This window comes from Lipomyces oligophaga (assembly GCF_038497815.1).
Source record: "Lipomyces oligophaga strain CBS 7107 unplaced genomic scaffold V1516scaffold_4, whole genome shotgun sequence".
Lineage (NCBI taxonomy): Eukaryota > Fungi > Ascomycota > Lipomycetes > Lipomycetales > Lipomycetaceae > Lipomyces > [Lipomyces] oligophaga.
The window spans coordinates 1,502,003-1,523,481 of record NW_027117788.1 but is presented as its reverse complement, the minus strand read 5'-3'; the positions used below and the strand labels follow the sequence as shown (position 1 = coordinate 1,523,481).

Below are 21,479 nucleotides of genomic sequence, written 5' to 3'. Positions count from 1 at the left end.
TGTTGCGCCCAGTCGAGGGTCATGTGTCGCTCTTCGCAGCCTGCTACGCCTTTAGATCCCCATATCACCACGGCATCTTTTCTCTTCCCGTCTGCTTGTTCTTGCTTCTGTTTTTTCTGTTTCCAGTTGTTCTCCTTCTTTTCTCCGTCTTTTAAGAGAGTGTTTACGGCCGTCGCTCGTATAAAAGCTGCTTGCAAATGTTGTCTTTTGCTCGGCAGACCTCCAGCGTATGTTGTTTCCCCGCGCTTCTGGACCGACTCGGTTTTGTTCGGATGCGTGTCTAGCTGTTAGACAGGTTTTGCCGATCAACCAATTTTTTTTGGTTCTGTGTCGAAGTGCTAACTGGATACGAATTTAACTAACCTTTTTGATAGCGCATTGCGGTCGCACCGTCGCGTGCCTTTTCCTCCTCTGCCTCGTCTCGTATTGTGATCGGAAGTAATGTATGATCAGTGGATTCGCTAGTAGTTTTTGTCTGCGTTTGTATTTAGTCTCTAACATTTCTCAGATCCGTCGCGCACAGGAGGCTTCTCCTCACATCACTTCAAAATACCCTGTCGTGGTATGTCTTGCCTTTTTTGTGTGCTCCTGCGGTAGTAGTCTAATGTTTCTTAGGATCATGAGTATGACTGCATTGTCGTCGGTGCTGGCGGCGCTGGTCTCCGTGCTGCTTTTGGTCTCGCTGAAGCTGGTTTCAACACAGCTTGTATCTCGAAGCTGTTTCCTACCCGTTCCCATACTGTCGCCGCTCAAGGTGGTATCAATGCTGCTCTGGGTAATATGCACAAGGACGACTGGCATTGGCATATGTATGATACCGTCAAAGGTTCCGACTGGCTCGGTGACCAGGATGCCATTCACTACATGACTCGCGAAGCCCCTCAGTCTATTATCGAGCTTGAGCACTATGGTGTCCCATTCTCAAGAACTGAGGAGGGACGTATTTATCAGCGTGCTTTCGGTGGACAAGCCATTGACTACGGCCATGGTGGTCAGGCATACCGTACTTGTGCTGTCGCTGATCGTACTGGTCATGCACTTCTCCATACACTCTATGGTCAGTCTCTTCGTCACAACACGAATTTCTTCATCGAATTTTTTGCTATCGATCTTCTTATGCATGAGGGTGAGGTTGTAGGTGTGCTCGCATTGAATCAGGAAGATGGTACGCTTCATCGTTTCCGTGCTCATAAGACCGTTCTTGCTACTGGTGGATTTGGTCGTGCTTACTTTTCTTGCACATCCGCTCATACTTGTACTGGAGATGGTTACGCGATGGTTTCGCGTGCCGGTCTTCCTCTCCAGGATCTTGAGTTTGTTCAATTCCATCCTACTGGTATCTACGGTTCGGGCTGTTTGATTACCGAGGGATCTCGAGGTGAAGGTGGTTTCCTTCTTAACTCGGAGGGTGAACGTTTCATGGAACGTTATGCTCCTACTGCTAAGGATCTTGCTTCCCGTGATGTCGTTTCTCGATCTATGACCATGGAGATCCGTGAAGGCCGTGGAGTTGGCCCTAACAAAGATCATATTTATCTTCAGCTCTCTCATCTTCCCGCATCTGTTCTTCACGAACGACTTCCTGGTATTTCTGAGACTGCAGCAATTTTTGCTGGTGTCGATGTTACGAAGGAACCTATTCCCGTTATCCCTACTGTCCACTACAACATGGGTGGTATTCCTACCAAATGGACTGGTGAGGCTCTTACTATCGATGAGGCAGGTAAGGATGTTGTTGTGCCAGGTCTTCTTGCCTGTGGAGAATCTGCTTGCGTCTCTGTTCACGGTGCCAATCGTCTTGGAGCCAATTCTTTACTTGATCTCGTTGTTTTCGGCCGTGCTGTCTCACATACGATTCGTGACTCTCTCACTCCTGGTACCCCGCTCAAGCCAGTTCCTGCTGACATTGGCCATGAATCGATTGCGAGACTCGACAAGATTCGCAATGCCTCTGGTCCTCGAAGCACAGCTTCTATCCGTCTTGCTATGCAACGTGTTATGCAGACTGATGTCTCCGTCTTCCGTATGCAGGAATCTCTTGAAGCTGGTGTTGCTGGTATTGAGGCTGTTGACAAGACTTTCCCTGAGGTTGGAGTTACTGACCGATCTATGATCTGGAACTCTGATCTTATTGAGACTCTTGAACTTGAAAATCTTTTGACGTGCGCTGTTCAGCTTGCTAACTCAGCTGTTGCTCGCAAAGAGTCACGTGGCGCTCACGCCCGTGAAGATTATCCTGACCGTGATGACGTGAACTGGATGAAGCACACACTTTCGTGGCAGAAGAACACTGGCGATCCTGTTACTCTCAAGTACCGAGATGTTATCAGCACAACTCTGGATGCTGAAGAGTGCAAGACTGTTCCGCCTGGAAAGCGTGTTTACTAAGATCATTTCATTTGAAGGAGGATCATACCTGGAGGAAAGAGGTTTCGACGGCTAAGCTTTCGGAATGACAAAGCTTTTGGAACATGTGTAGACACATTTTATATACTGTTATATAAGTAATGTTTTGCAAGACTCAGGAGAAGGCGGGCACTGCAAGGAGGAGGAAACATAATTCTGAGCATGAACTTGTGCATGTAACAAAAGTGGAATAAAATATTTGTTCTTTATATAACTTTATAACTCAGAATGATGATTTATTTTTATACACATGTTTTGGATGTACTTATTTTTTTATTTTTTTAATTGTTTGTTCGAAGTTTTGTCTAGTAAATTGCACTGTAATTGTCATTGAAGATGCAAATCAGTATTGAGTAAAGATTAGAAGAGATTGAATTAAAAAAAGGCACAACTGCTAATAGAACGAACGAAATAGAATACAACACAAATAGAATACATTACAAACAGGATGATATAAAATGAAAGCATTTATAAATTAGAAATAGACTGAAATACGAAAGATGTAAGGAAGATTATATTCACGAGTGACAATAATCACATTGCCAGCGATCGTAAGTAAGCGTCTTTGATTTCGAGCAGAACGGAAGCAATGATGTCTAATTTCTGAAGCATGAGCGCTGATGAATCTGAAATTGCTTTCATTGAGTTTGAATTTCGCTCCAGCGCGTCTACAATTGTTTGCTGTTGTGGTTGTGGTGCCTGGTGTTGATGCTGCTGTTGGGGAGTTGGCTGAGATGGATCAAGGAAGGTTTGACTATGAGGTGGAGTCGGCTGTGGGTTAGCGGACGGTAATTGCGAGAGAGCTTGAGGCAAAGAAGAGAGATCTGGAAGTAGTGAGCTGGCGGCAGATGATGCGACAGCAGCTACAGCAGCGGCAAGCTGTGCATTGGATTGTTGCTGTTGGTGATGGAGGTGCTGTTGAGAAATCTGCGGCGTCTGAGGGGTTTGATGAATCGAAGTTGACTGGGAAATCGGCTGAGACATCGACTGAGTAAGAGATTGGAAAGTCGATGTGGGGACCATCGGAATTGGAGACGGCGCCGAGACGCTTGACAGCGGAGTCACGGACGAGCTCGAAAGACGAGACCGCTTGCGACGGTCGGTCGCCGACCGAGTGGGACTCGCCTGTGGAAGAAGATGAGTACGAGGGATCTGCGCCGGCGCAGACGGAGTCGAGTGAGATTCTTCAGCTTGGATTCCTGTTCGAAGTGATTCTAGACGAGTCATAATTGCATGCATCACAGCAAATACTCGAATCGACATGGGCGTACGCGCTTTACCAAGCAGATCCCGCTGCTCCTTGAGTCCTAACTTGTACCATGCTGAACCAGATTGTGCAAACCCAAGCTCATAATTTGGAATCCGTGAAGGCGTATGCAGATGAGAATATTTCTTGTCGTAGTCAAGAATAACAAAGTACGACATTCGCAGAAACTTGAACTTCTCTAATAGTGACTTGGGTGTCCGACGGCGAATGTCAGCTTGGTTCGCAAGTTCTGCCATGGCAGCTTGTGCAGCCGGATCAAGCAGAGCAATCGTGATGGGGTCATCAGCAGATGCTCCCGGCGGAATCGTAACAGCGGGCGAGATCTCTGCACAGTAGTATCTGCACACCTGATCGAACAGTAGTTCTCTGTTGTCGTATTTTACCAGATGGCCGACCACAGACTCGTCCCATACGGCTCCCTGGGGAGGGGGTTGAGTCATGGCAAGATAGTACGACTTTAATAGACGCAGCATTTCCTGATCAGTCCATTTTCGTGTCTCTTGATCGACCGGTAATGGGTTCAAGATTCCTGACGAAGTGCTTGACTGCACAGGCTGAACGAGAGAAAGATGATGCACATTTCCGGACGAAGAAGTAGAAGAATGGGGAACCGATGTTGGCCAAGCAAAGGATTGCACATTTGAAGCATCACCATGTGAATTTTGGGATGTCTGTTGGTTTTGCGGAGACTGGACTGGCTGTTGCTGCTGTGGAGCAGCTGGGGTGGAAGTTGTAGTAGCAGTTACAGTTGTGGAAGCAGTGACAGGAACAGTTGCAGATGGAGGAGGTGGGAGAGATGATTGCTGAGAGCCTTGTTGCTGATTTTGCTGATTCGACTGTTTCAGTAGGTTTTGTGTTGAGGAACCAATTGCCGACTGCGAGGGCACTTGCTGTTGCTGTTGTTGTTGAGTAGACTGCTGCACTAATGAGGGGTCTGTTTGCGAGGCCACAACCGGACCAGAGGCGGCCATCTGTTGCTGGTGCTGATCGGGTGTCGGTTGCTGGCCTGAAATTGGCGCAGCGACAGCAGTATGTAGTATCGACGAATTCATAAATGATTCGGCTCTTTCGACGGAGTTACGAGCGCGACGGGGGCTGCCGATTTCAGAATTCTGAGGTAAATGGTTGGTTAGTCAGCAACAGGCTGTAACTGGAGGAGCAGACCCTGGACCGGGTCTGGAAAACGAGGTCTAAAGCAAGCCGAGCTGCTTTGATTTCCTACTGGAGCTCGTGAAAATTAGTGATCTTAACGCGTACTTCAATACTCGATGTCAGACCTGTTCGAGCTCGAAGCGCAGAAGCTGGAGACTTTCGCAACTGGGAAGAAACCAGGTCTGCGAACCGCACCGGCTGCTAACTTCCATCGTCCGCTATTTTCGGTGCGGTGTTTGTAGCAGGTAGCAGACGGTTTAAGGTACACATTTATGAAGGTTCTACAATAGATCAATATCTGCAGACTACGAGCAAGTCGACAATACGAATATAGATAGATATAGCATGCCATTATCTGAAGATCAGATTGCTGAGCTAGGCAAACAGACTCTTGAAGCAAGGAAGCTGTCCTACAGTCCTTATTCCAACTTTGCGTATGTAGAGCTTCTGAAATCTGCTCTTGAGTTCAATATACTGACAGCGATAATAGTGTTGGCGCAGTGCTGGTATCCTCTTCTGGAGAATTTATTGCGGGTTAGTTTTAAAAGAGTACTGTGACCCCATAATATCACTGCTGACTTTGTGAAGGCGCAAATGTCGAGAATGCTTGTTACGGTGCCGGCATCTGCGCTGAACGAACAGCTATGGTCAAGGCAATTGTAAGTGGATTCAGCGCTCTCCCGCTCCAAACTAACAGGATTGCAAAGACTTCCGGGATTAAGTCTTTTATTGCTGTTGGAGTTGCCTCCTCAGCCGGAACAACAACCTCTCCTTGCGGAATTTGTCGTCAGTTTCTGCGCGAGTTTGCCCCAGTTATTGATGTCTACATGTTTTCTGAAGATGGATCCTATGTTCTCGAACCGCTCACCACTCTTCTTCCCCGTAGCTTCGGTCCTTCAAATTTAAACATTGCGGAACCTTTGCCATAAGATTATATTATTCTCGATGTCAATAAAACGTCAATATAGCTAATGAATAAAATACACTTCCAAGACCACTATGTTCCTTCAAGCCAAATATTTCTATCGAGTACTGTATGACCACGTGATACATACGCACCCCTTGACGTGCCAACTACTATCGCTATCGTTTACCCGTTCAGGTTTCGCAATCGTTGGAATTAGCTTGATTAAAACATGCTCATGCTGTTTGGCTGTGAATTAATCGCGTGTCAAAATATTTTCCAGTGAAATCTAATTCAGGTTCAATTTATAGAAGATCGTGTGAATTGCCAATTCATTTGATTCAAGTTTATTAGCTGATCTTCTGGTGCTGAATCTCAATTGGCAGTGTCTGCGTGCTTCAGATTTTCTGCTGGCCTCTCTTCACCCAGGTGTCACCCGTTGGAACGAGTTTGATCGATCCTTGTTCAGAGTTGTGTAGCTATATCCGCACTTTGAATCTGATTGATTATTTAATTGATAGCGAAATTAAGCTGGATACAGTTCTTCTTATTCATGGTTGGTCCAAAGATCTTTGCACTGCTCTCTGCAGTTGCTTGTGCGGCCTGCGCCGGTTTACAAAATCTTGCGTCACCACCAGTCAACTCATTGCAGGATATTGATCCCATTGCAACCTCAAACATAATCGAGGGCACCATTCAAGAATACTATTATCTTGAACGAGCAGTAGGAACGAAGGGAACCGATGAGGCTGTTATTCTTCTTTCATCCGACCATGTCGCATCCATTTCGAATGACCATGGCGCTACCTGGAAGGCCATCTCAACACCAGCTGACGTCTTGTCCATAATCCCTCATCCATTCAACTCCGACTGGGTTTACTTGATTACAGTAACAAATCAGATTGTGGTATCGTCTAATCGTGGTAAAACTTTCACTACTTACAAGACCCCCACTGCACCCTCAACTGAACCGGTCCCTGTTTTGACATTCCATCGCTCCCGACCAGACTGGTTGATCTGGCATGGCTCAACCGAATGCAGCAAAGTCCCGCAAGGTGAGATCTGTGGCACCTCGACAGCATATTCCAAGAATGGCGGCAAATCATGGACTAATATGGCTACAAACACTCGCATGTGTTCCTTTATCACCGGTCTTCAAAAGTCTACTGACGAAAATCTTGTGTTTTGCGAACGTCAAGTATCAGTGAATCGTGTTCAGCGCAGCTTCATTCAACTAGTTTCTACCACAGACTTTTTAAAAAACTCAAAGAACGAGAAACAACATTTTGGTGATGTCATCGGTTTTGCTTTGTCTAATGACTTTGTCTTTGTCGCTGCTATTGCGGAGGATACTGTCAGTCTTAATGCCTTTGTTACAGTTGATGGAGCCACTTTTGCGCAAGCACATTTCCCGCCTAAGTTCACCCTTCAACTTCAGCAAGCCTATACTATTCTTGACACCTCTACCCATGCGATCTTCCTACATGTGACAGTAGATTCAACAATGGGTCGAGAGTTTGGTTCTATCTTAAAGTCAAACTCGAATGGCACGAATTACGTGACGTCACTAGAATATGCGAATAGGGATTATAACGGATTTGTGGATTACGAAAAAATGCAGAGCCTTGAGGGTATTTTCACGGTGAATGTTCTCACGAATCCCCAGGAAGCTGGTGGTCAAACGCCAAAAAAGTTGCGGACAATGATCACCATGAGTGATGGAGCTTCGTGGTCATATCTGGAGCCACCATCTACTGATTCACTTGGCAAACCAACAGGATGCACATCAGCATCAGTGGCTTGCTCATTAAATCTGCATGGCTATACTGAGAGAATAGATGTTCGGGACACTTATTCTTCTGCTTCTGCGGTAGGCATGATGATTGGTGTCGGTAACGTGGGAAACCAGCTTGACGAGTATATCAAAGGCAACACTTTTTTGACTTCTGACGGCGGTGCCAGTTGGAAGGAGATCAAGAAAGGTACCCACATGTGGGAATATGGCGATCGAGGGTCAATATTGGTGTTGGTGCCCGATAGAGTACCGACAAATACACTTTCTGTTAGTTACGATCAAGGTAAAACGTGGAAGGACTTTGTTTTTTATGACGAGCAAGTACAAGTATATGACATTTCAACAGTACCGTCGGACACCAGTCGGAAATTTCTGATCCACGCACGTTTGCAGGAGTCGTATGGTGACCGCACACTGGTGGTGCAAATTGATTTTACAGGGACGACCAAGAAACAGTGCAAGGTTGACAAGAATCCGGAGAAGAGTGATTTCGAGCTGTGGAGTCCAGAACGGGCACCTGGACAAACGTGTATTTTTGGTCATCAGTTGCAATACAGCCGTAAACGTCCGGATCATTTCTGTTATATCGGCGATCAAGTCTTGTTACCTGTGACGATCGAACGCAACTGCTCATGCTCTAGGCACGATTATGAATGTGATTTAAATTACGCTCTTGCAAATGATGGCACATGTAAACTTGTTGACGGATTTAACCCTCCAAATCATGAAAACCAATGCGTGCAGAATCCTAATCAGGTGGAATGGTTTGAGCCTACTGGATATCGCAAAATTCCTCTAAGTACTTGCGATGGAGGGACTCTGTTAGATCAGATGACAGCGCACCCCTGTGCAGGACATGAAGATGATTTCAACAAACTACATGGACACAAAAATAGATTCTTCATATTTCTGCTGGTGCTGCTCCCGTTTATTATGGGCTCGGTGATTGCATGGCTTTTGTTTCAGCATTACTATGGCCAGTATGGCCACATTCGACTTGGGGAGACAGACTTTGACATGCGGATCGGGCTTGGAACGGGGAATGGGATTGTGAAGTATCCTGTGATGGCAGTTTCTGCAGTGCTGTATGTCATGACGGCGATTCCAGTCATGATTCGGGTATTGATTGAGTCCAAGTTTGGGGGCCGAAGAGGCATGCGGCCATCGCGCTTGTACCGGTCGCGAACAGGGGAATCAGGGTTTAGTTTGAGTACGCGGACAAGCTCGAGGGGAGGTGGGCTAGGAGGAGCAGGAGCAGAAGCAGAAGGATATGCGCGGGTGGAGCCAAGCGAGTTTGATGTTGACGATGAGCTTGACGGGGACGAGGACGCACATCATATTAGTGGACGGGACCTGAGCGGTCTGGAAAGTGGAGACAACAGAGTGCTGTCGGACGACGAGGACGAGGGCGACACAGATTCGGATGTTGCGCTGTTTGGACCATCAGTTCCGTCAGCAGTGGAGGGCGGTGGTGGTGGTGGAGCTGAGGCGGCTGAGTGGGCGTCTGCAGGTAGCGAGGGACCAGAGATGGCAGAAAACACGGCGAAGACGGCCGTCGAGATTCCAAGACTGGATCCTCCTGCAAATGGGGGCAGTAACATTACAAGTAGTGGCAGCGAAGACGGTGACAAGGAGTAGTATATACATACATGCATATGTATACATAATCATATATATGTATAATAAAAGAGAAGATATTAGAACGTGAACTGCGATTGTACTGTAGCTGAGAAGGGGACGATTATCTAATCTGGCTGTGCTGGGCGATGCTTGGGAGGGTGTGTAAGGATCTAGCTTGATCCGCCGGGATCAGCTGTGATCAGCTGGGATCGGCCGTAAAGGAGATGAACGATAACGTGTGCCGGACGCGGCGGAGGCTTTGGCGGGCTGGTCAGGGCGACAGAAGGAAGAAAAGAAGGAAGAGAGGAACTGTGGAGGAAATTAGGGTGGAATGAGGTGGAATGAAGTGGAATCCAGCGGGAATCTTGACAAGAATGGTGGAATTAAAAGCTCTGTCGAGAACGAGCAGCCGGAGCAAAGCAGGAAATGATATTAATTGATAGTTGGTAGCTTTGCAGAGCATATATTATGGTGGAGAAGGATGAGATGATCTACGAGTCTAACACATGATATAGTACAATATAGGACAATATAGCAACACGATATAGCTCTTATATTAATAGTAACGAGTGAAAATTAACGTTCTTTCAGCAGCTTATTTCTTTTTTCCTTTCTTTTCAGTCTTTCGATCCGCTTTCGATTCATCGTGAGCTCTAGTTTCGCGTACCGCTCCCGATCTAGCTTGTCTTTCCTGGCTTGTAGAATTTGCTTTACTTTTTGTTCTCGTGTGCTTGCCTTTTCTGCGAGCAGTAGCTGTTGCTGTTGTTTTACATTTTCCAGGTCTTGTCGGTCCTGACTCTTGTTAGTAATCTATTTGGTTTGGCATTCGAATTAGCCTCTTGTTGAGCCGACCTGGCCTTTCGCAAACTGACGCTTGAAGCAGTAAGTTTTGCAGAGCCGAGTCCGGTGTTCAAGCCAATTTGACAGACATAAAAAGGGGGAGGCGAAATCAGCATTCAAAGGGGAAAACGCTTTTGATTAGGGGCATTTTTCACCCTTGCTTGAATTCTCCTGCACTTTCTCTGCAGAAATTCAAACCCCTCGTTTGTGCTGACGCAGGCAGAAAACACCAACCCCTGGATCTCCAGACGAAGATGTCAGAAGAGCTCCACACAAACCCCGCCAGCTCACACAGCTCCGCAGGTGTCGACAGTACAAGAATGAGAGATGCAAACAATCAACTAACCTTTTCTCGTGCTTTCCAGGAAGTCTTTGCGATACCAAGCGACCGCACACGCTTTGGCTGTTTACTATCCTTCCACGATTTGCCTTGTCCTGTTAGTTTTGCTAGCAGACGCGCGACGTAGGAGGGAGTAAAGACGTACCGTTCTTGCGTAGTCCGAGTGACCGGTCATGTACTGGATCTGTCTGAGATTGATCTGCACTCATTGTGATCGAGTGACTGTGTCAGCAGCGAATCTGTGGATAGAGTACGAGATTACTCTGCTGAATATGTCAGCAATTATTTGCGCGACAGCTGGATAATTGATCCAGAAGAAAGCTGGATAAATCAAGCCCAACAAACTGAGGGCCAGAAAATTTCTCCCAATATCGTGCCCCGCTGGGAGCTCTGCTCCCAATAGATCGTTATCGGTCCCTCCAGCTCTGTAGCTGTCTTCCACATAGTAGTCTGAGTTGCTTAACATCTAAACATGAAGCGAAACATTTTTCTTGTGAAGATGCCGTTGCAGCCTGCACTGAACTTGCCGACAAAAAAAGTAGTTCATGGGCAAGATATCAGTACTATATCTATTGCAGCGTCTCATCATTCCCTTAGACCTTCTCAAGTCCGCACTCACTGCCGCACTCACTCCCATCTCTCTTTGATGTTAAATCCTTACGAGACTGCCATTTTGTCTGCGGTTCAATGACCATTTATTAAAAATGAGTTTATATAATTATATTATGTAGATATATTAAAAACTCTCAACACCAATCTAAACAAATCTATTCAAATCAAAATCAATCAAAATCGACAACAGAACAAGTCAGAACAGCAATATCAAAAATCAGGCCCTCACAGAGAAGGTCGATACAAAATCCAGTCATAATTCAAACATTGTACAGGCGCCGCGATCTCAGAAATGACCTTGACATATCGCGCAGTTTCGGTCGAAATCGACGTTTTCGCAAGCTGCTTTGCTTCTGGCTTCGACCGTCCCCGCGCAGCGAGCAACGCACTCAGACCATCGTACCATTCAACCATCGATGTGTGTCCCTCCGGATAGATCTGCAGCAGAACGGTTTCCTTCGCTGCTGCAACCGTGGCTGGCGTAGCAACATCCTCCTCGCGATATCCGTGGAAAGTGATCTTGAACACATCCCGTCCAAACGCACCTGCGCCAGCTCCGCTAGCTCCGCTTGCGCTTGCACTGCCGCTCGTACCAGTACCCGACGCAGATAAAAATCCGGTCGTCGGTCCCATATTTTTCAGCGGTGTCTCCATGATATCCTCAACAGATCCGCTAAAGAGATCTAGATTTTTCGACACAGAAATCCTCGTAATATTCGCAATATCTATCCGGCCAGGTAATTCCTCCAACCGTGGCACAAACTTCTCATCTCGTCGAACATAATATACATTCCAATGCAAAGTCTTGTTGTTTTTGGCTAACCGCATATAAACCCACGTTGAGTCGGCCGCAGAAATAGAAGTTGCTGTCGTCGAAATCGAATTCTGATCAGATGTCGACGCAGCCGTCGAAAACGACACTCGGTCTAACTCGATCCTTCTGGTCATCGTGAATCGCCGAGATGCAGTAATTGAACGATGCGGCGATCCCGGTGCTATTGAAGGAACCGGCGCATTGTCTGACAACGTCGAATTCAAATTCGTATATGGCGGCGCTTGGAACCAAGCTCCGTTCCGTAATGCTTCGATTCGTTGGCAAAGTAAATATTCTAGCACTTCCCCGCCAAATGTCCGCTTCAGTCCAGTCACCTCTGTCTGGTTCACATATGGATCGGATGCAAGCGACTGGATCTTCCGGATATCCTTATATGTAACTCCGGCAATAAATCCAGTCAGGTCGTTTGCTATTGAGGGATCGGAAATAAACTTTGTGGTCGTATATTGCAACAGGCATGAAATTAATTCCATGACTCTATAGAAATCAGATTCGTCCGCAACAGCATTCTTACTCGTCGACGCAGGAATCGCAGCAGGACCAAGCGACCGCGAAATGGTCGGTGTGGGTTGGCCGGCCCCAACACCATTCGCCGTTGATGTAGTTGAAGATACTGAAGATGCTGTAGAGACTACTGCTGGCGCCGCTGGTGCTCCTGTTGAAGAAGCGGGGAGTGAAAACCACCATGAGGCTCGCGATGCTGTCCAGAATCGGTCAAATGCAATCAAAAGCGCCTTATGAATGGTCTTCCATTGGAGATACAATGATGCGACGTCTGGAGGAGGCTCATGGCCTGGTAAAGGTGCTGGCGGATGTGGACACGATGTCAGATGACTGAACATGAGCTGTGAAATCTTAAATGAAACCTTTGCCAACGGGAATCGATAAACAAACTCTTGCTGTGCCCACTGATCCCTTAGAATCCTTGTCAGATCTGCAGGTGACTCGTTCGCAACAATAGCAAGATCCACTAGTCCCAACCAGCCAGCTGCTTCGAAATCAACGCTTGGCGATGTAGGATTGAGAAATCCCATTTTTTCGAGGATCATCAATTCCATAGACGGCGCAATGTTGTATCCTGCGGAACCTCGAGGGGTCACTGAAGACGAAGTGGAAGTGGCTCCAGTAGTAGGCGAAGTGGCCGAAGTAGGCGATGTAGGAGGTGTCAAAACTGAAGGTCGAACAAGATTCATTGATGCAGCTAGCTTGACGCCAAACGTAGTAATATCTTCGACAGCAATACGGTGGGACATGAATGCATGTGTATCGACATGTTTGCGACGACGATAGCGCATCATGGTCTCAATCGACTGACGGAACAAAACAAGCTGAGCGTTAATTTCAGGCGACGCGTACGATAACGGATCAAACGACATTTGGAAAATTTGTTCCATAACACCGATAGAGCCGAGAATCTGCATCGGCATTGGGAATAAGTTTGCACGGCAATATTCCTCCTTGTCAATGGGTTCTGGAAGATTAAGGCCCAGAATACCGCGGAAGAGGGAGTTGATCAGGGTGAGCATGGAGACGACAATCTGTTTTTCAGGGAACCGGATTTTGGCGGCGAAATTAGGTAGCAGTGATGGATATTTGGACGAATACGACAGAAAACGTCGGTAACCATCGACACCTTGGAAAAGGGGCGTGGATATATGATCTGCAAAATAACGGACGATTGAGACGGCACAGGTGACGGCAGACCGGAGCAAATTGAACTGAGACTCAGCGGAAATGATGTAGAAAATGCGTTCCAATACATCTTCGTCGGGAGTAGTCCAACCGAAACCAGAGTCATGAAGCTTGCCGAGAATTGTGAGGGCGTAGGCGATGGTTGTCGCGGGATCCGAGGAAAAGACTAGTTTGCGAATGTCGTCGAAACCTCCCAAATCGATGAACCATTTTGCGACCTGCCGGTTGCCGATGTTCTGCAATACCCGGTAAACCGCCAGTCGTCGCGCAGCTTCGGAAGGACTGCGGAGCTGAGTCCGCAGCTCTGTCACGTCCTTAATAGTTGCGTTGTCGATATACAGCAGAGGAGTCGGCGGAGCAGGCGAGGCATTGGCTGCTGCCGCGGCAGCTACAGCAGCAGCGGCAGCGGCAGTAGCAGACGACCGTCCAGACGCGAGTGACTTGAATGGCGCATGCGAATGGTGGTTATTTGACTGTCTTAATCCCGAGTGCGACATCGCGTGAGTTGTTTCTAATTTGTTGTGTGTGCGTGGACGGCAGGAAATACGTGTATTTCAACAAGTTGGAATATCCAGTTGTACGCCGGAAGAGGTAGACTGTAAACAAAACAAAGCCAAATGACAGATATACGCGTCCAACAACAGCGCGTGCGAGGATCCTCGGTCGAAACACGCGCAACCAACACAGAAATATGCACGAAATCGCTGAATATCGAAAACTTGAAAACTGCAAAGCCAAAAACAGGGATTCCTGCCTGCTTTTATCCACCAGCTAGCCCATCGCACCTATTTTCCCAGCTCGCGCCCATCGGACAGAGACAGAAGGGGGAGAGAGGGGGGCGGGACCACCACCACCGCCTGCACCCACCGCTGGACACACACTAACTAAAGACCAACATAAAAAAAAACGACTTCCCAAATACATCAGAAAAAGGGGCAAACAGCCCTCTCAGCTCGCTGAGCCACAGGAATGACCGCAACCTCCACAAGCCACAGCGCCTCAGCGCCTCATCTGCACTTGCCCATTGTGCTAGTCCGATTATGGCCAACGCCACCTAATCCGATCCTCAGCAAACACAGCAACCGGGGAGACAGTGCCCTTACGTAATCATAGCATGACACTGCTGTGGGTTTCCTTCTGCTAGAAGAAGGTGGGTATACTGCTGGGTCTCTCTTTCTATATGGAACGGCGGCGGTAATTGTTTATCAAAATTAGAAATTACAAAGTCTCATCATCTCCATCCTCCTAATAGTCTCTCCGTAATCCCCTTTCCAGCATTTTGAACCTGCTTCCATATCCCGTCTTCTCTAGAATGCTCTTGGTCTTGGTCTCGGTCTGGCTCGAGGACTCGGACTCGGGCTTGGTTTTGTACCTCGTCCTTGTCCTCGTCCTCTCCCTGACCCTGCTCCTCCGGCTCTCTAGTGGCCTCCTCTCCCAAACCGTCCTGCGGTCCTTGAATCTCTTGATCTTTGCCTCGATCTTCTTTATTGCCATCTCCAACCGGACTTGCAGATCCCACGCGCTTCGACAATAGAGGCGAGGTCAGAAATCCAGGTTCATTGATCCGGCCGCGCGCCAGTACAACACTGTCTCGCCGAAGATTCGTCAACAACGAGCTATCCATGTCGACAATATCATCCCCGTCATCATTGCTTTCCTCGCTATTCTCTAAAGATTGGATATCTTCAATATGACCATCCATAGGTTCCCGCATGCTCAGTCGAGGAATAGACACCTCCTCCGATATCGACCCGTAGCTAGTAGTCCTCCTTAGTCCTCCTTCTTCCTCAGGACTCTCAGGTTCCTCATTCGGTTTCTCTCCCTGTTCTTCATCAACCTCAAATTTATGTCCCTCATCCTGTAGGCTCTGATTGCCGTAATAATGCCGCTGATAATCTGCAACATCTCTCGAGCTAAAATACCCATCCTCTTCCTCATTATCATCTTCTTCTTCGTCCTCCTCTCCCATTGAAAAGAGTGGCCGGCTAGACCCGCTTGTGTCCTCCACAGCATCATGTGTATCCATTCCCTCATAATCCGGGACTTTCAGTTTTGTAGCTGGCAGTTTGGCAATCGTATGTGGTTCCAAAGATGTCGGCCGTTGAAACGATCCTGACCCTGATCGAACCATCAAAAATAATCCCGGCTCATCATCATCCTCATTCTCATAATCATCTTCTTCTTCATCGTCTTCGTATTCTCCTTCGCCATCATAATCATCATCATAATAATATCCACCATCAGAGAACATTGCGGCATTGCCTCCTCTCTCATCACCTGTAGCCTCATCCAGAGCTATGCATTGTTCCACTCGATCGTTGAAATGAATATGCTTGGTCGACCGCCGATTAGTCTTCTCGGTAGACCTCATTGCAGTCAGTCGATCGCTGAAATTGGCATTACTGGCCGCATAACTTCTCGCAACCAATGCAGATGGGAACCGCGGATCTGACCTTCGATCATCTGTATTTGTTCCGCTATTCATGCTACCGCTATAGCCAGGTCCTCTATTGGAAAATGATGAAGTGGTAGCGGTAGTACCTGGTGCCCTCAGATGCCGCTCTGCGGCAACTGATGAGGCAGCTTGTTTAATCAGATTCGATGATGATAATGATCTAGACAGCATGACCTCAGACATGCTTCTCTTCTTTAGAATCGGCTTCTTGATGCTAATATTGTTGTGATTGGCTGTGGAGGAACCTGACCCAGAAACAGATACTGACACTGCCGCTGCTGCGACTGCTGCTACTGCTGCCGCCGCCGACGTGGGATTTGATGAACGTAGAGGCGGTGAAAGTGCTCCCGCACCGGTACTGTCAACTCGGGGTGTACTATCTCCGCTGTCTGCAAACGCAAAAGGCTTGGAGGTCTGAGTTGCCAACGGCCCATAGAGCCAGGTTACATCATAATCCTTTAACCAGTTAACACTTTCGGGAGAAACAGTTTTCAGGTTGTTCCTTGCTTTGGCCCAAGTTCGCCATGACGCGTTTTCCAGTCGCGCACTGTTGGCCACGTCTTTCCGTCGAAGAACAATGTATCGCCAGGAGGAAGAAATGTCTGACTCCTTCCAGTTGTGCGACAAATAATCCACGTGTCGACTTGGTTCAACAGCAATAACAGAGTCGTCGTTTGCAGCAAACACGATATCTGGTGCAGATGGGATATCTCCTAGGATTTGGTGAGAAGTATTTGAGGTATTCTGATCGGCACTATCGGCAGCCGGATGAGCAGAGGGCGCAGACGTGTCGGAGGGCAATGAGATATTTACAGCAGTGGGAGAGGGATTCATCGACATTGTAGAGGAGGTCGAGGGCGAGAGTGATGATGATAAGGGGGAAGAAGAAGTAAACGGGGATGCCTCTGGAACAGTGGAGTCCGACGACGAGGTTGAAAGAGCTAGATCAGGCGTGGTCAACGTTGTATCTGCGGATGACACCGAGCACATCGACGCAGCGTCGGAGAGCAAGTTGCTGTCTAGAGCAGCGAACGCGGCCGGACTGAGTTCGAACGAGTGGTGAAATTGTGATGGATTAAGACTTGGCTCGTTGGATCCAGCTGTCGACTTAGGGTGTGTTGGTGTATCTGACGACGGCGAAAGATTTCCGGACGGATCTATCGACAACGACGACGATAACAACGATTCTGGTGATTGTGAAGTTATTGCAGTTGATTGCGGATGACTTCCTGGCGAGGAGGAAGGCACGGCCTGAAAAGACATGGACTTTTTGCCGTCGAAGGCAAAAAGTGGAGACTGTTTTATGTGCGAATCTCAGTGGTAAGCGCACGATTTCCTGTGGTCTTTTCTGATTTCTGTTGGAGAGCTAAGCCTGGCCCGATTCGACAAAATAATACAAATGATCGAAATAAACGAAGATAGAAACACAAAAACGAGCAACGAGCGGATTCGTATCTGATGTAAAATCGACTGAAATGAAGTCGAACAAGTACGTCTCTGAACGAGCGAGCGAGGACGGGCCAGAGGACGAGGACCTGCGGCTAGCTAGAGCTGCGCAAAATATCACACAAGCAGGCGATTATGTAATTCGCGTTGGCTACTGGTGATTATGTAATTTTGTACTAGGCAGCAGCTGTGACACAAGACAACAGAGGCGAGAGTGCGCTTGGAGCGGAGAAACTAAGGAACAGAACGAAAAGAAAGAAGAATAAAATTTGCCTTCCACTCTCGCGCTTCTGGTCCACTCCAAATGTCTGTCCGGGGCTGGCCCAGTTCGTCTGGAAACACGTCGTGCGGCCGGCGCATGCAGCATAAATCCACGCAAGGCAGTTGTTGTGGTCCCTGTCGTTGTGTGTTTAAATGGTGGAGAAATTATCCGGATCTGCCGTGCATGTTATTTTGTTTTCAATCGCGGTTGGTCGGTTTTACATTGTGCAGCTGACGCAAATATGCTTACATATTTATAATTTATTTGTGTTTGCTAGACTGGGGAAGGGAATGGACTGTAGTTTGTATTGAATGAGCTTCTTCTACCCCGAGCGGAACCACTAGTGGATGAACAGCATTTGACGAATTTGAGATATATTTATCTCAAGCAACTAATAGACAGTTTGGCCATCGTGATGTTTCCCTTATATTGTCTTCCTAGCATGGCCGGTTGTCCTACTATTTCTCTCAAATTCGCCTCATATATTATTATTCTACCAAGACCTGTAATACAATTTCAGCACCCATAGCGGCAGGTACAATTGCTCGCTTTTACATATCGCTATTCCGTAGACCATTTCTAAGCAATAAGACATTGTCACCAGCAGTGTATGATTGTATATATTTCATAGCAGTATTCTGTCTGTACAGCTACCTTTGTTGACTTAAGATTTTGAGGCTAACAAACATCAATCCTGAAAGACTTGCTGGGAGTTAATGTTTACATACCACTGCCATCAAAACCATCTGCTAATCATTGCGAAAGCAAACATTCGGAGCATAACCACAACATCAATCTGAAAATCTATAGGCTGTACCATTACTTCAATTGTTGAAGTTTCTTATGATCGCTCCTCGACTGTCGATCATGACACTTCCTTCCTCCTTCTCGGGTCTCACACTCGTTCCAATAAGCTCGGTGACTCCAGATTCTTTTGATCTTTCTGTCTCGTTTTTATCCGGATCCATATCTCTTTTCTGGCCTTTTTCTTCTGCGAGAGATGACTTTTCAATTCGACTGGCCGATAATGATTTTAGAAATCGCAAGCATAAAGGTCAAATCAGGCTTTCCTTTAGAGGAAAGTCGCTGGGAAAGCAAGCCGAGTCGCTATTAAATACCGGCGATTCACTTCAGATCTCATTGTCTGGATTCACTCTCATCCCGCAGTCTAATATTAATTCAGACGCAGACGCAGATTGGATTCTGGAATGTACACATGGTGCTCTTCTTAAGGTACTGTTCTCTGGTCATTTATATAAATCTTCCCGACTTACTGACTTTCCAGATCAACGACGACGATCCCATTATGATCCAGCCGTCGGTAAATATCTTGTCACAAACAATTGCACCTGCGACCCCACTTCCTCCCTCTGTACCTTCAATTATTCCTACACCCGAGTTATCTCTGGAAAATTCTACTATCCAGCGTCCGCTAAACAGCTCGCCATCCCAAGGTCTATGGTCAACTCCTCCCGAAACTTTTCGGCGCCGTCCAAGACCAGCAACAGATGATAGCATATCGTCTGGGACTTTTTTTGATTTAGACGATAGTCTTGCCGGCCCTTTACCTAAGCGAACCAAATCAGAGAAATCTTCGGACTACGTATTCACTCCCTCAATCGAGCCTCAGATTCCAAAATCAAATCCGGCGGAATCCGCTCCTCCACCCGCCCCGACTCCGCCTGCTATGGACTCTGCATTTGATTCGGTACCGGCTACGCCTTTGCCTGCACCTTCCGAACGGGAACGGCGACAACTGGAATCTCTTGGAGGGGGATTGAGCGAAACCGACTTGCGATCAGTTAACTCCTCGATCCAATTTCCCGTGTCTACGTTTCCATCTTTGGCTTCTTCACCTACCCAACCGGAATTACAAGTTCCTTCAATAATGGCCAAATCGCCAGGATTGGATAGCACACGACTGTTGCATGATGAAAACGAGTTGTATCGTACACTTATGCGATCTAAAAGTGAAGCCGCTGCCGCCGAAGATGAACAAGACGATGATGAAATTCGGACTGAGCGGACTCACGAGCGCAGATCAGTAAAAGATGATGCAAGTGTCGTCACGCAATCAGGTAGCTTATACGATCCGCTCGATTTGCCAGCTGATAACGAATCCGATCGTCATGCGGAGAGATTAGAAAATGCACAATCGACTTTGTATCATGAAATTTTGCAAGCGAAATTATTAAATCCTGTAAAAAATGTTCCTTTGGACAGCACAGCCGTAACTATGGCTGGTGAAAGTGAACCAGCAGGGTTAGATCATTCTCAACATCATGTATTTAATGAAAGTGGTTCAGATCAAGAACAGGGAGATGTTTCGTCTTCGGAAGTGAAGGAGAACGGATCAGCTAAAAATTTGGATATTTTGAATGTTCAGCCGGGGATTCATCATGTAACACTTGAAGATGAGGATGATACTACTAATCGACCCGAATTTCCCGGAAATGATGAGATTCATGCTGATATTTCTGAAAACGATGATGATCTTGTAAGACCTTCTGGACATCATGAGATTATTTCAGACATGGATGCTTCAAATTTCAAACCTGTTAATGATGAATCAACTACTAAAGATCAAATTCAAGCTCAATCATCTACACCAATACGACAATACAATTATTCGTGGCCCGATGTCGAAGAATACAGGTATGGAAGTGATCAAGAACCTTCGACTATAGAAAACACGCCACTAGTTGAAGTTTTACCCAGTCCGAATATTGGATCTATGCCAATGTTTGCGAATACTAGATCAAATTATTTTGAAGAAGTTCAAGATGACACTATCGATGACGATCAGGAGATGGATTATGATGAAGATGATCGACCATTGGTTGAGATGATGAGCGAAGCCACTGTCTCCGAAGCTTATTTGTTCGGTCCATTGGCCAGACAAAAACCGGAATATGAAATTATTGTACTACCTAACGACACAATCTATATAACCGAGGAGACGATTGCAGAATCTTCAGCTGGTCTTTATAGTGCAGAATTTGAAAATATACAGTCCGAGATCACCGTTCCTGCTGACCAGATTTCTTATTTTGAAGATACAGAGATCTCTACGACCGTTCAAATCACGCCTGGCAATTCTTCGGAAGCAGAGCATAAGAACGATTCCAATGAAATTAGAACTGAAGCTGTAAGAAATATCGCAAATCTTGTAGCTGTGTTGGAAGAACAGGATAGGATGGAGAAAGAGAGCCAACGACAGATTAGCTTGACCGAGAGAACAGAAATGGAGCAGGAAGTAGAAGTTTTGCAGGAGCTGGAAAAGCAGTTTGAAAAACAACTGGAGGAGCAATTGGGAAAGCACATGGAGAGGGATGCTGACATGGAGCAGAAATTTCAAGTAGGACGACTTCAGGAGCGAGATTTCCCGACTGAGGGTGAGGAAGAAATCCAAGAAGAGTTGAAGGATATTGAGGAGGATCTGGCTGAAATGGAAGATGAAGACGAAGATGCGGAAGAGGAAGAGGAAGAGCAAATGGAGGCTGAAATGGAATCAAAGGTGGAACAGGAACTGGAAGCCAAATTCAGAGCGGAAGTGGAAGCGGAAGTAGAGGCTGAAGTTGAAGCTGAAGTTGACGCTGAAATTGAGGAAGAAATACAGGCTGAACTAGAAGAAGCACTAATTGAGAGAAATATGATGCAAGCAGATCTAGACGAGGCAAAAATAATTAACATTAGCGACTCCAACGAATCCTACTCTGGTGCCGAATCAGAGGACAGCGATGGTCATCAGGAAGAAGTCGCGAAACAGTTAATTGCTGGTTTAATCGTTCCTAAGGAACTTGAAAGTAAAAGCACTGAAGGTATGGATAAATTGGCGCTAAGTGGATTAGAA

The 21,479-nt window shown here is 46.8% G+C and overlaps 8 protein-coding genes across 8 annotated transcripts; 4 read left to right on the top strand and 4 right to left on the bottom strand.

Annotated features, from left to right (window-relative positions):
• Nucleotides 1-106: 106 nt before the first annotated feature.
• V1516DRAFT_676134 (FAD binding domain-containing protein) lies at nt 107-2,854 on the top strand. The gene is made up of 4 exons (XM_066922366.1): nt 107-227; nt 375-443; nt 509-562; nt 616-2,854. The coding sequence occupies exons 1-4, from the start codon at nt 198-200 to the stop codon at nt 2,386-2,388; spliced, it is 1,926 nt and encodes a 641-aa protein (XP_066777732.1). The 5' UTR covers nt 107-197; the 3' UTR covers nt 2,389-2,854.
• Nucleotides 2,749-5,010, bottom strand: V1516DRAFT_676133 (uncharacterized protein). The gene has a single exon (XM_066922365.1). It carries the CDS (start codon nt 4,723-4,725, stop codon nt 2,941-2,943), a length of 1,785 nt encoding a protein of 594 aa, XP_066777731.1. The 5' UTR covers nt 4,726-5,010; the 3' UTR covers nt 2,749-2,940.
• A 50-nt stretch (nt 5,011-5,060) lies between these two features.
• On the top strand, nt 5,061-5,821 carry V1516DRAFT_676132 (cytidine deaminase). Its single transcript, XM_066922364.1, has 4 exons — nt 5,061-5,259; nt 5,316-5,359; nt 5,414-5,484; nt 5,533-5,821. The coding sequence occupies exons 1-4, from the start codon at nt 5,171-5,173 to the stop codon at nt 5,752-5,754; spliced, it is 426 nt and encodes a 141-aa protein (XP_066777730.1). The 5' UTR covers nt 5,061-5,170; the 3' UTR covers nt 5,755-5,821.
• Nucleotides 5,822-5,949: 128 nt separating this feature from the next.
• V1516DRAFT_676125 (uncharacterized protein) lies at nt 5,950-9,233 on the top strand. Its single transcript, XM_066922363.1, has one exon. It carries the CDS (start codon nt 6,283-6,285, stop codon nt 9,160-9,162), a length of 2,880 nt encoding a protein of 959 aa, XP_066777729.1. The 5' UTR covers nt 5,950-6,282; the 3' UTR covers nt 9,163-9,233.
• Nucleotides 9,234-9,597: 364 nt separating this feature from the next.
• On the bottom strand, nt 9,598-10,648 carry V1516DRAFT_676123 (uncharacterized protein). The gene is made up of 3 exons (XM_066922362.1): nt 10,470-10,648; nt 10,331-10,413; nt 9,598-9,936 (listed from the first exon to the last, which is right to left on the bottom strand). The coding sequence occupies exons 1-3, from the start codon at nt 10,531-10,533 to the stop codon at nt 9,721-9,723; spliced, it is 363 nt and encodes a 120-aa protein (XP_066777728.1). The 5' UTR covers nt 10,534-10,648; the 3' UTR covers nt 9,598-9,720.
• A 513-nt stretch (nt 10,649-11,161) lies between these two features.
• V1516DRAFT_664647 (uncharacterized protein) lies at nt 11,162-13,960 on the bottom strand (the record flags this gene model as incomplete). Its single annotated transcript, XM_066920614.1, has 1 exon — nt 11,162-13,960. The coding sequence occupies one exon, from the start codon at nt 13,958-13,960 to the stop codon at nt 11,162-11,164; it is 2,799 nt and encodes a 932-aa protein (XP_066777727.1).
• A 734-nt stretch (nt 13,961-14,694) lies between these two features.
• V1516DRAFT_685922 (uncharacterized protein) lies at nt 14,695-17,181 on the bottom strand (the record flags this gene model as incomplete). Its single annotated transcript, XM_066923633.1, has 1 exon — nt 14,695-17,181. One exon carries the CDS (start codon nt 17,179-17,181, stop codon nt 14,695-14,697), a length of 2,487 nt encoding a protein of 828 aa, XP_066777726.1.
• Nucleotides 17,182-18,165: 984 nt separating this feature from the next.
• V1516DRAFT_380519 (uncharacterized protein) lies at nt 18,166-21,203 on the top strand. Its single transcript, XM_066918972.1, has 3 exons — nt 18,166-18,859; nt 18,912-20,774; nt 20,852-21,203. Exons 1-3 carry the CDS (start codon nt 18,470-18,472, stop codon nt 20,915-20,917), a joined length of 2,319 nt encoding a protein of 772 aa, XP_066777725.1. The 5' UTR covers nt 18,166-18,469; the 3' UTR covers nt 20,918-21,203.
• The last annotated feature ends 276 nt before the right edge of the window (nt 21,204-21,479 follow it).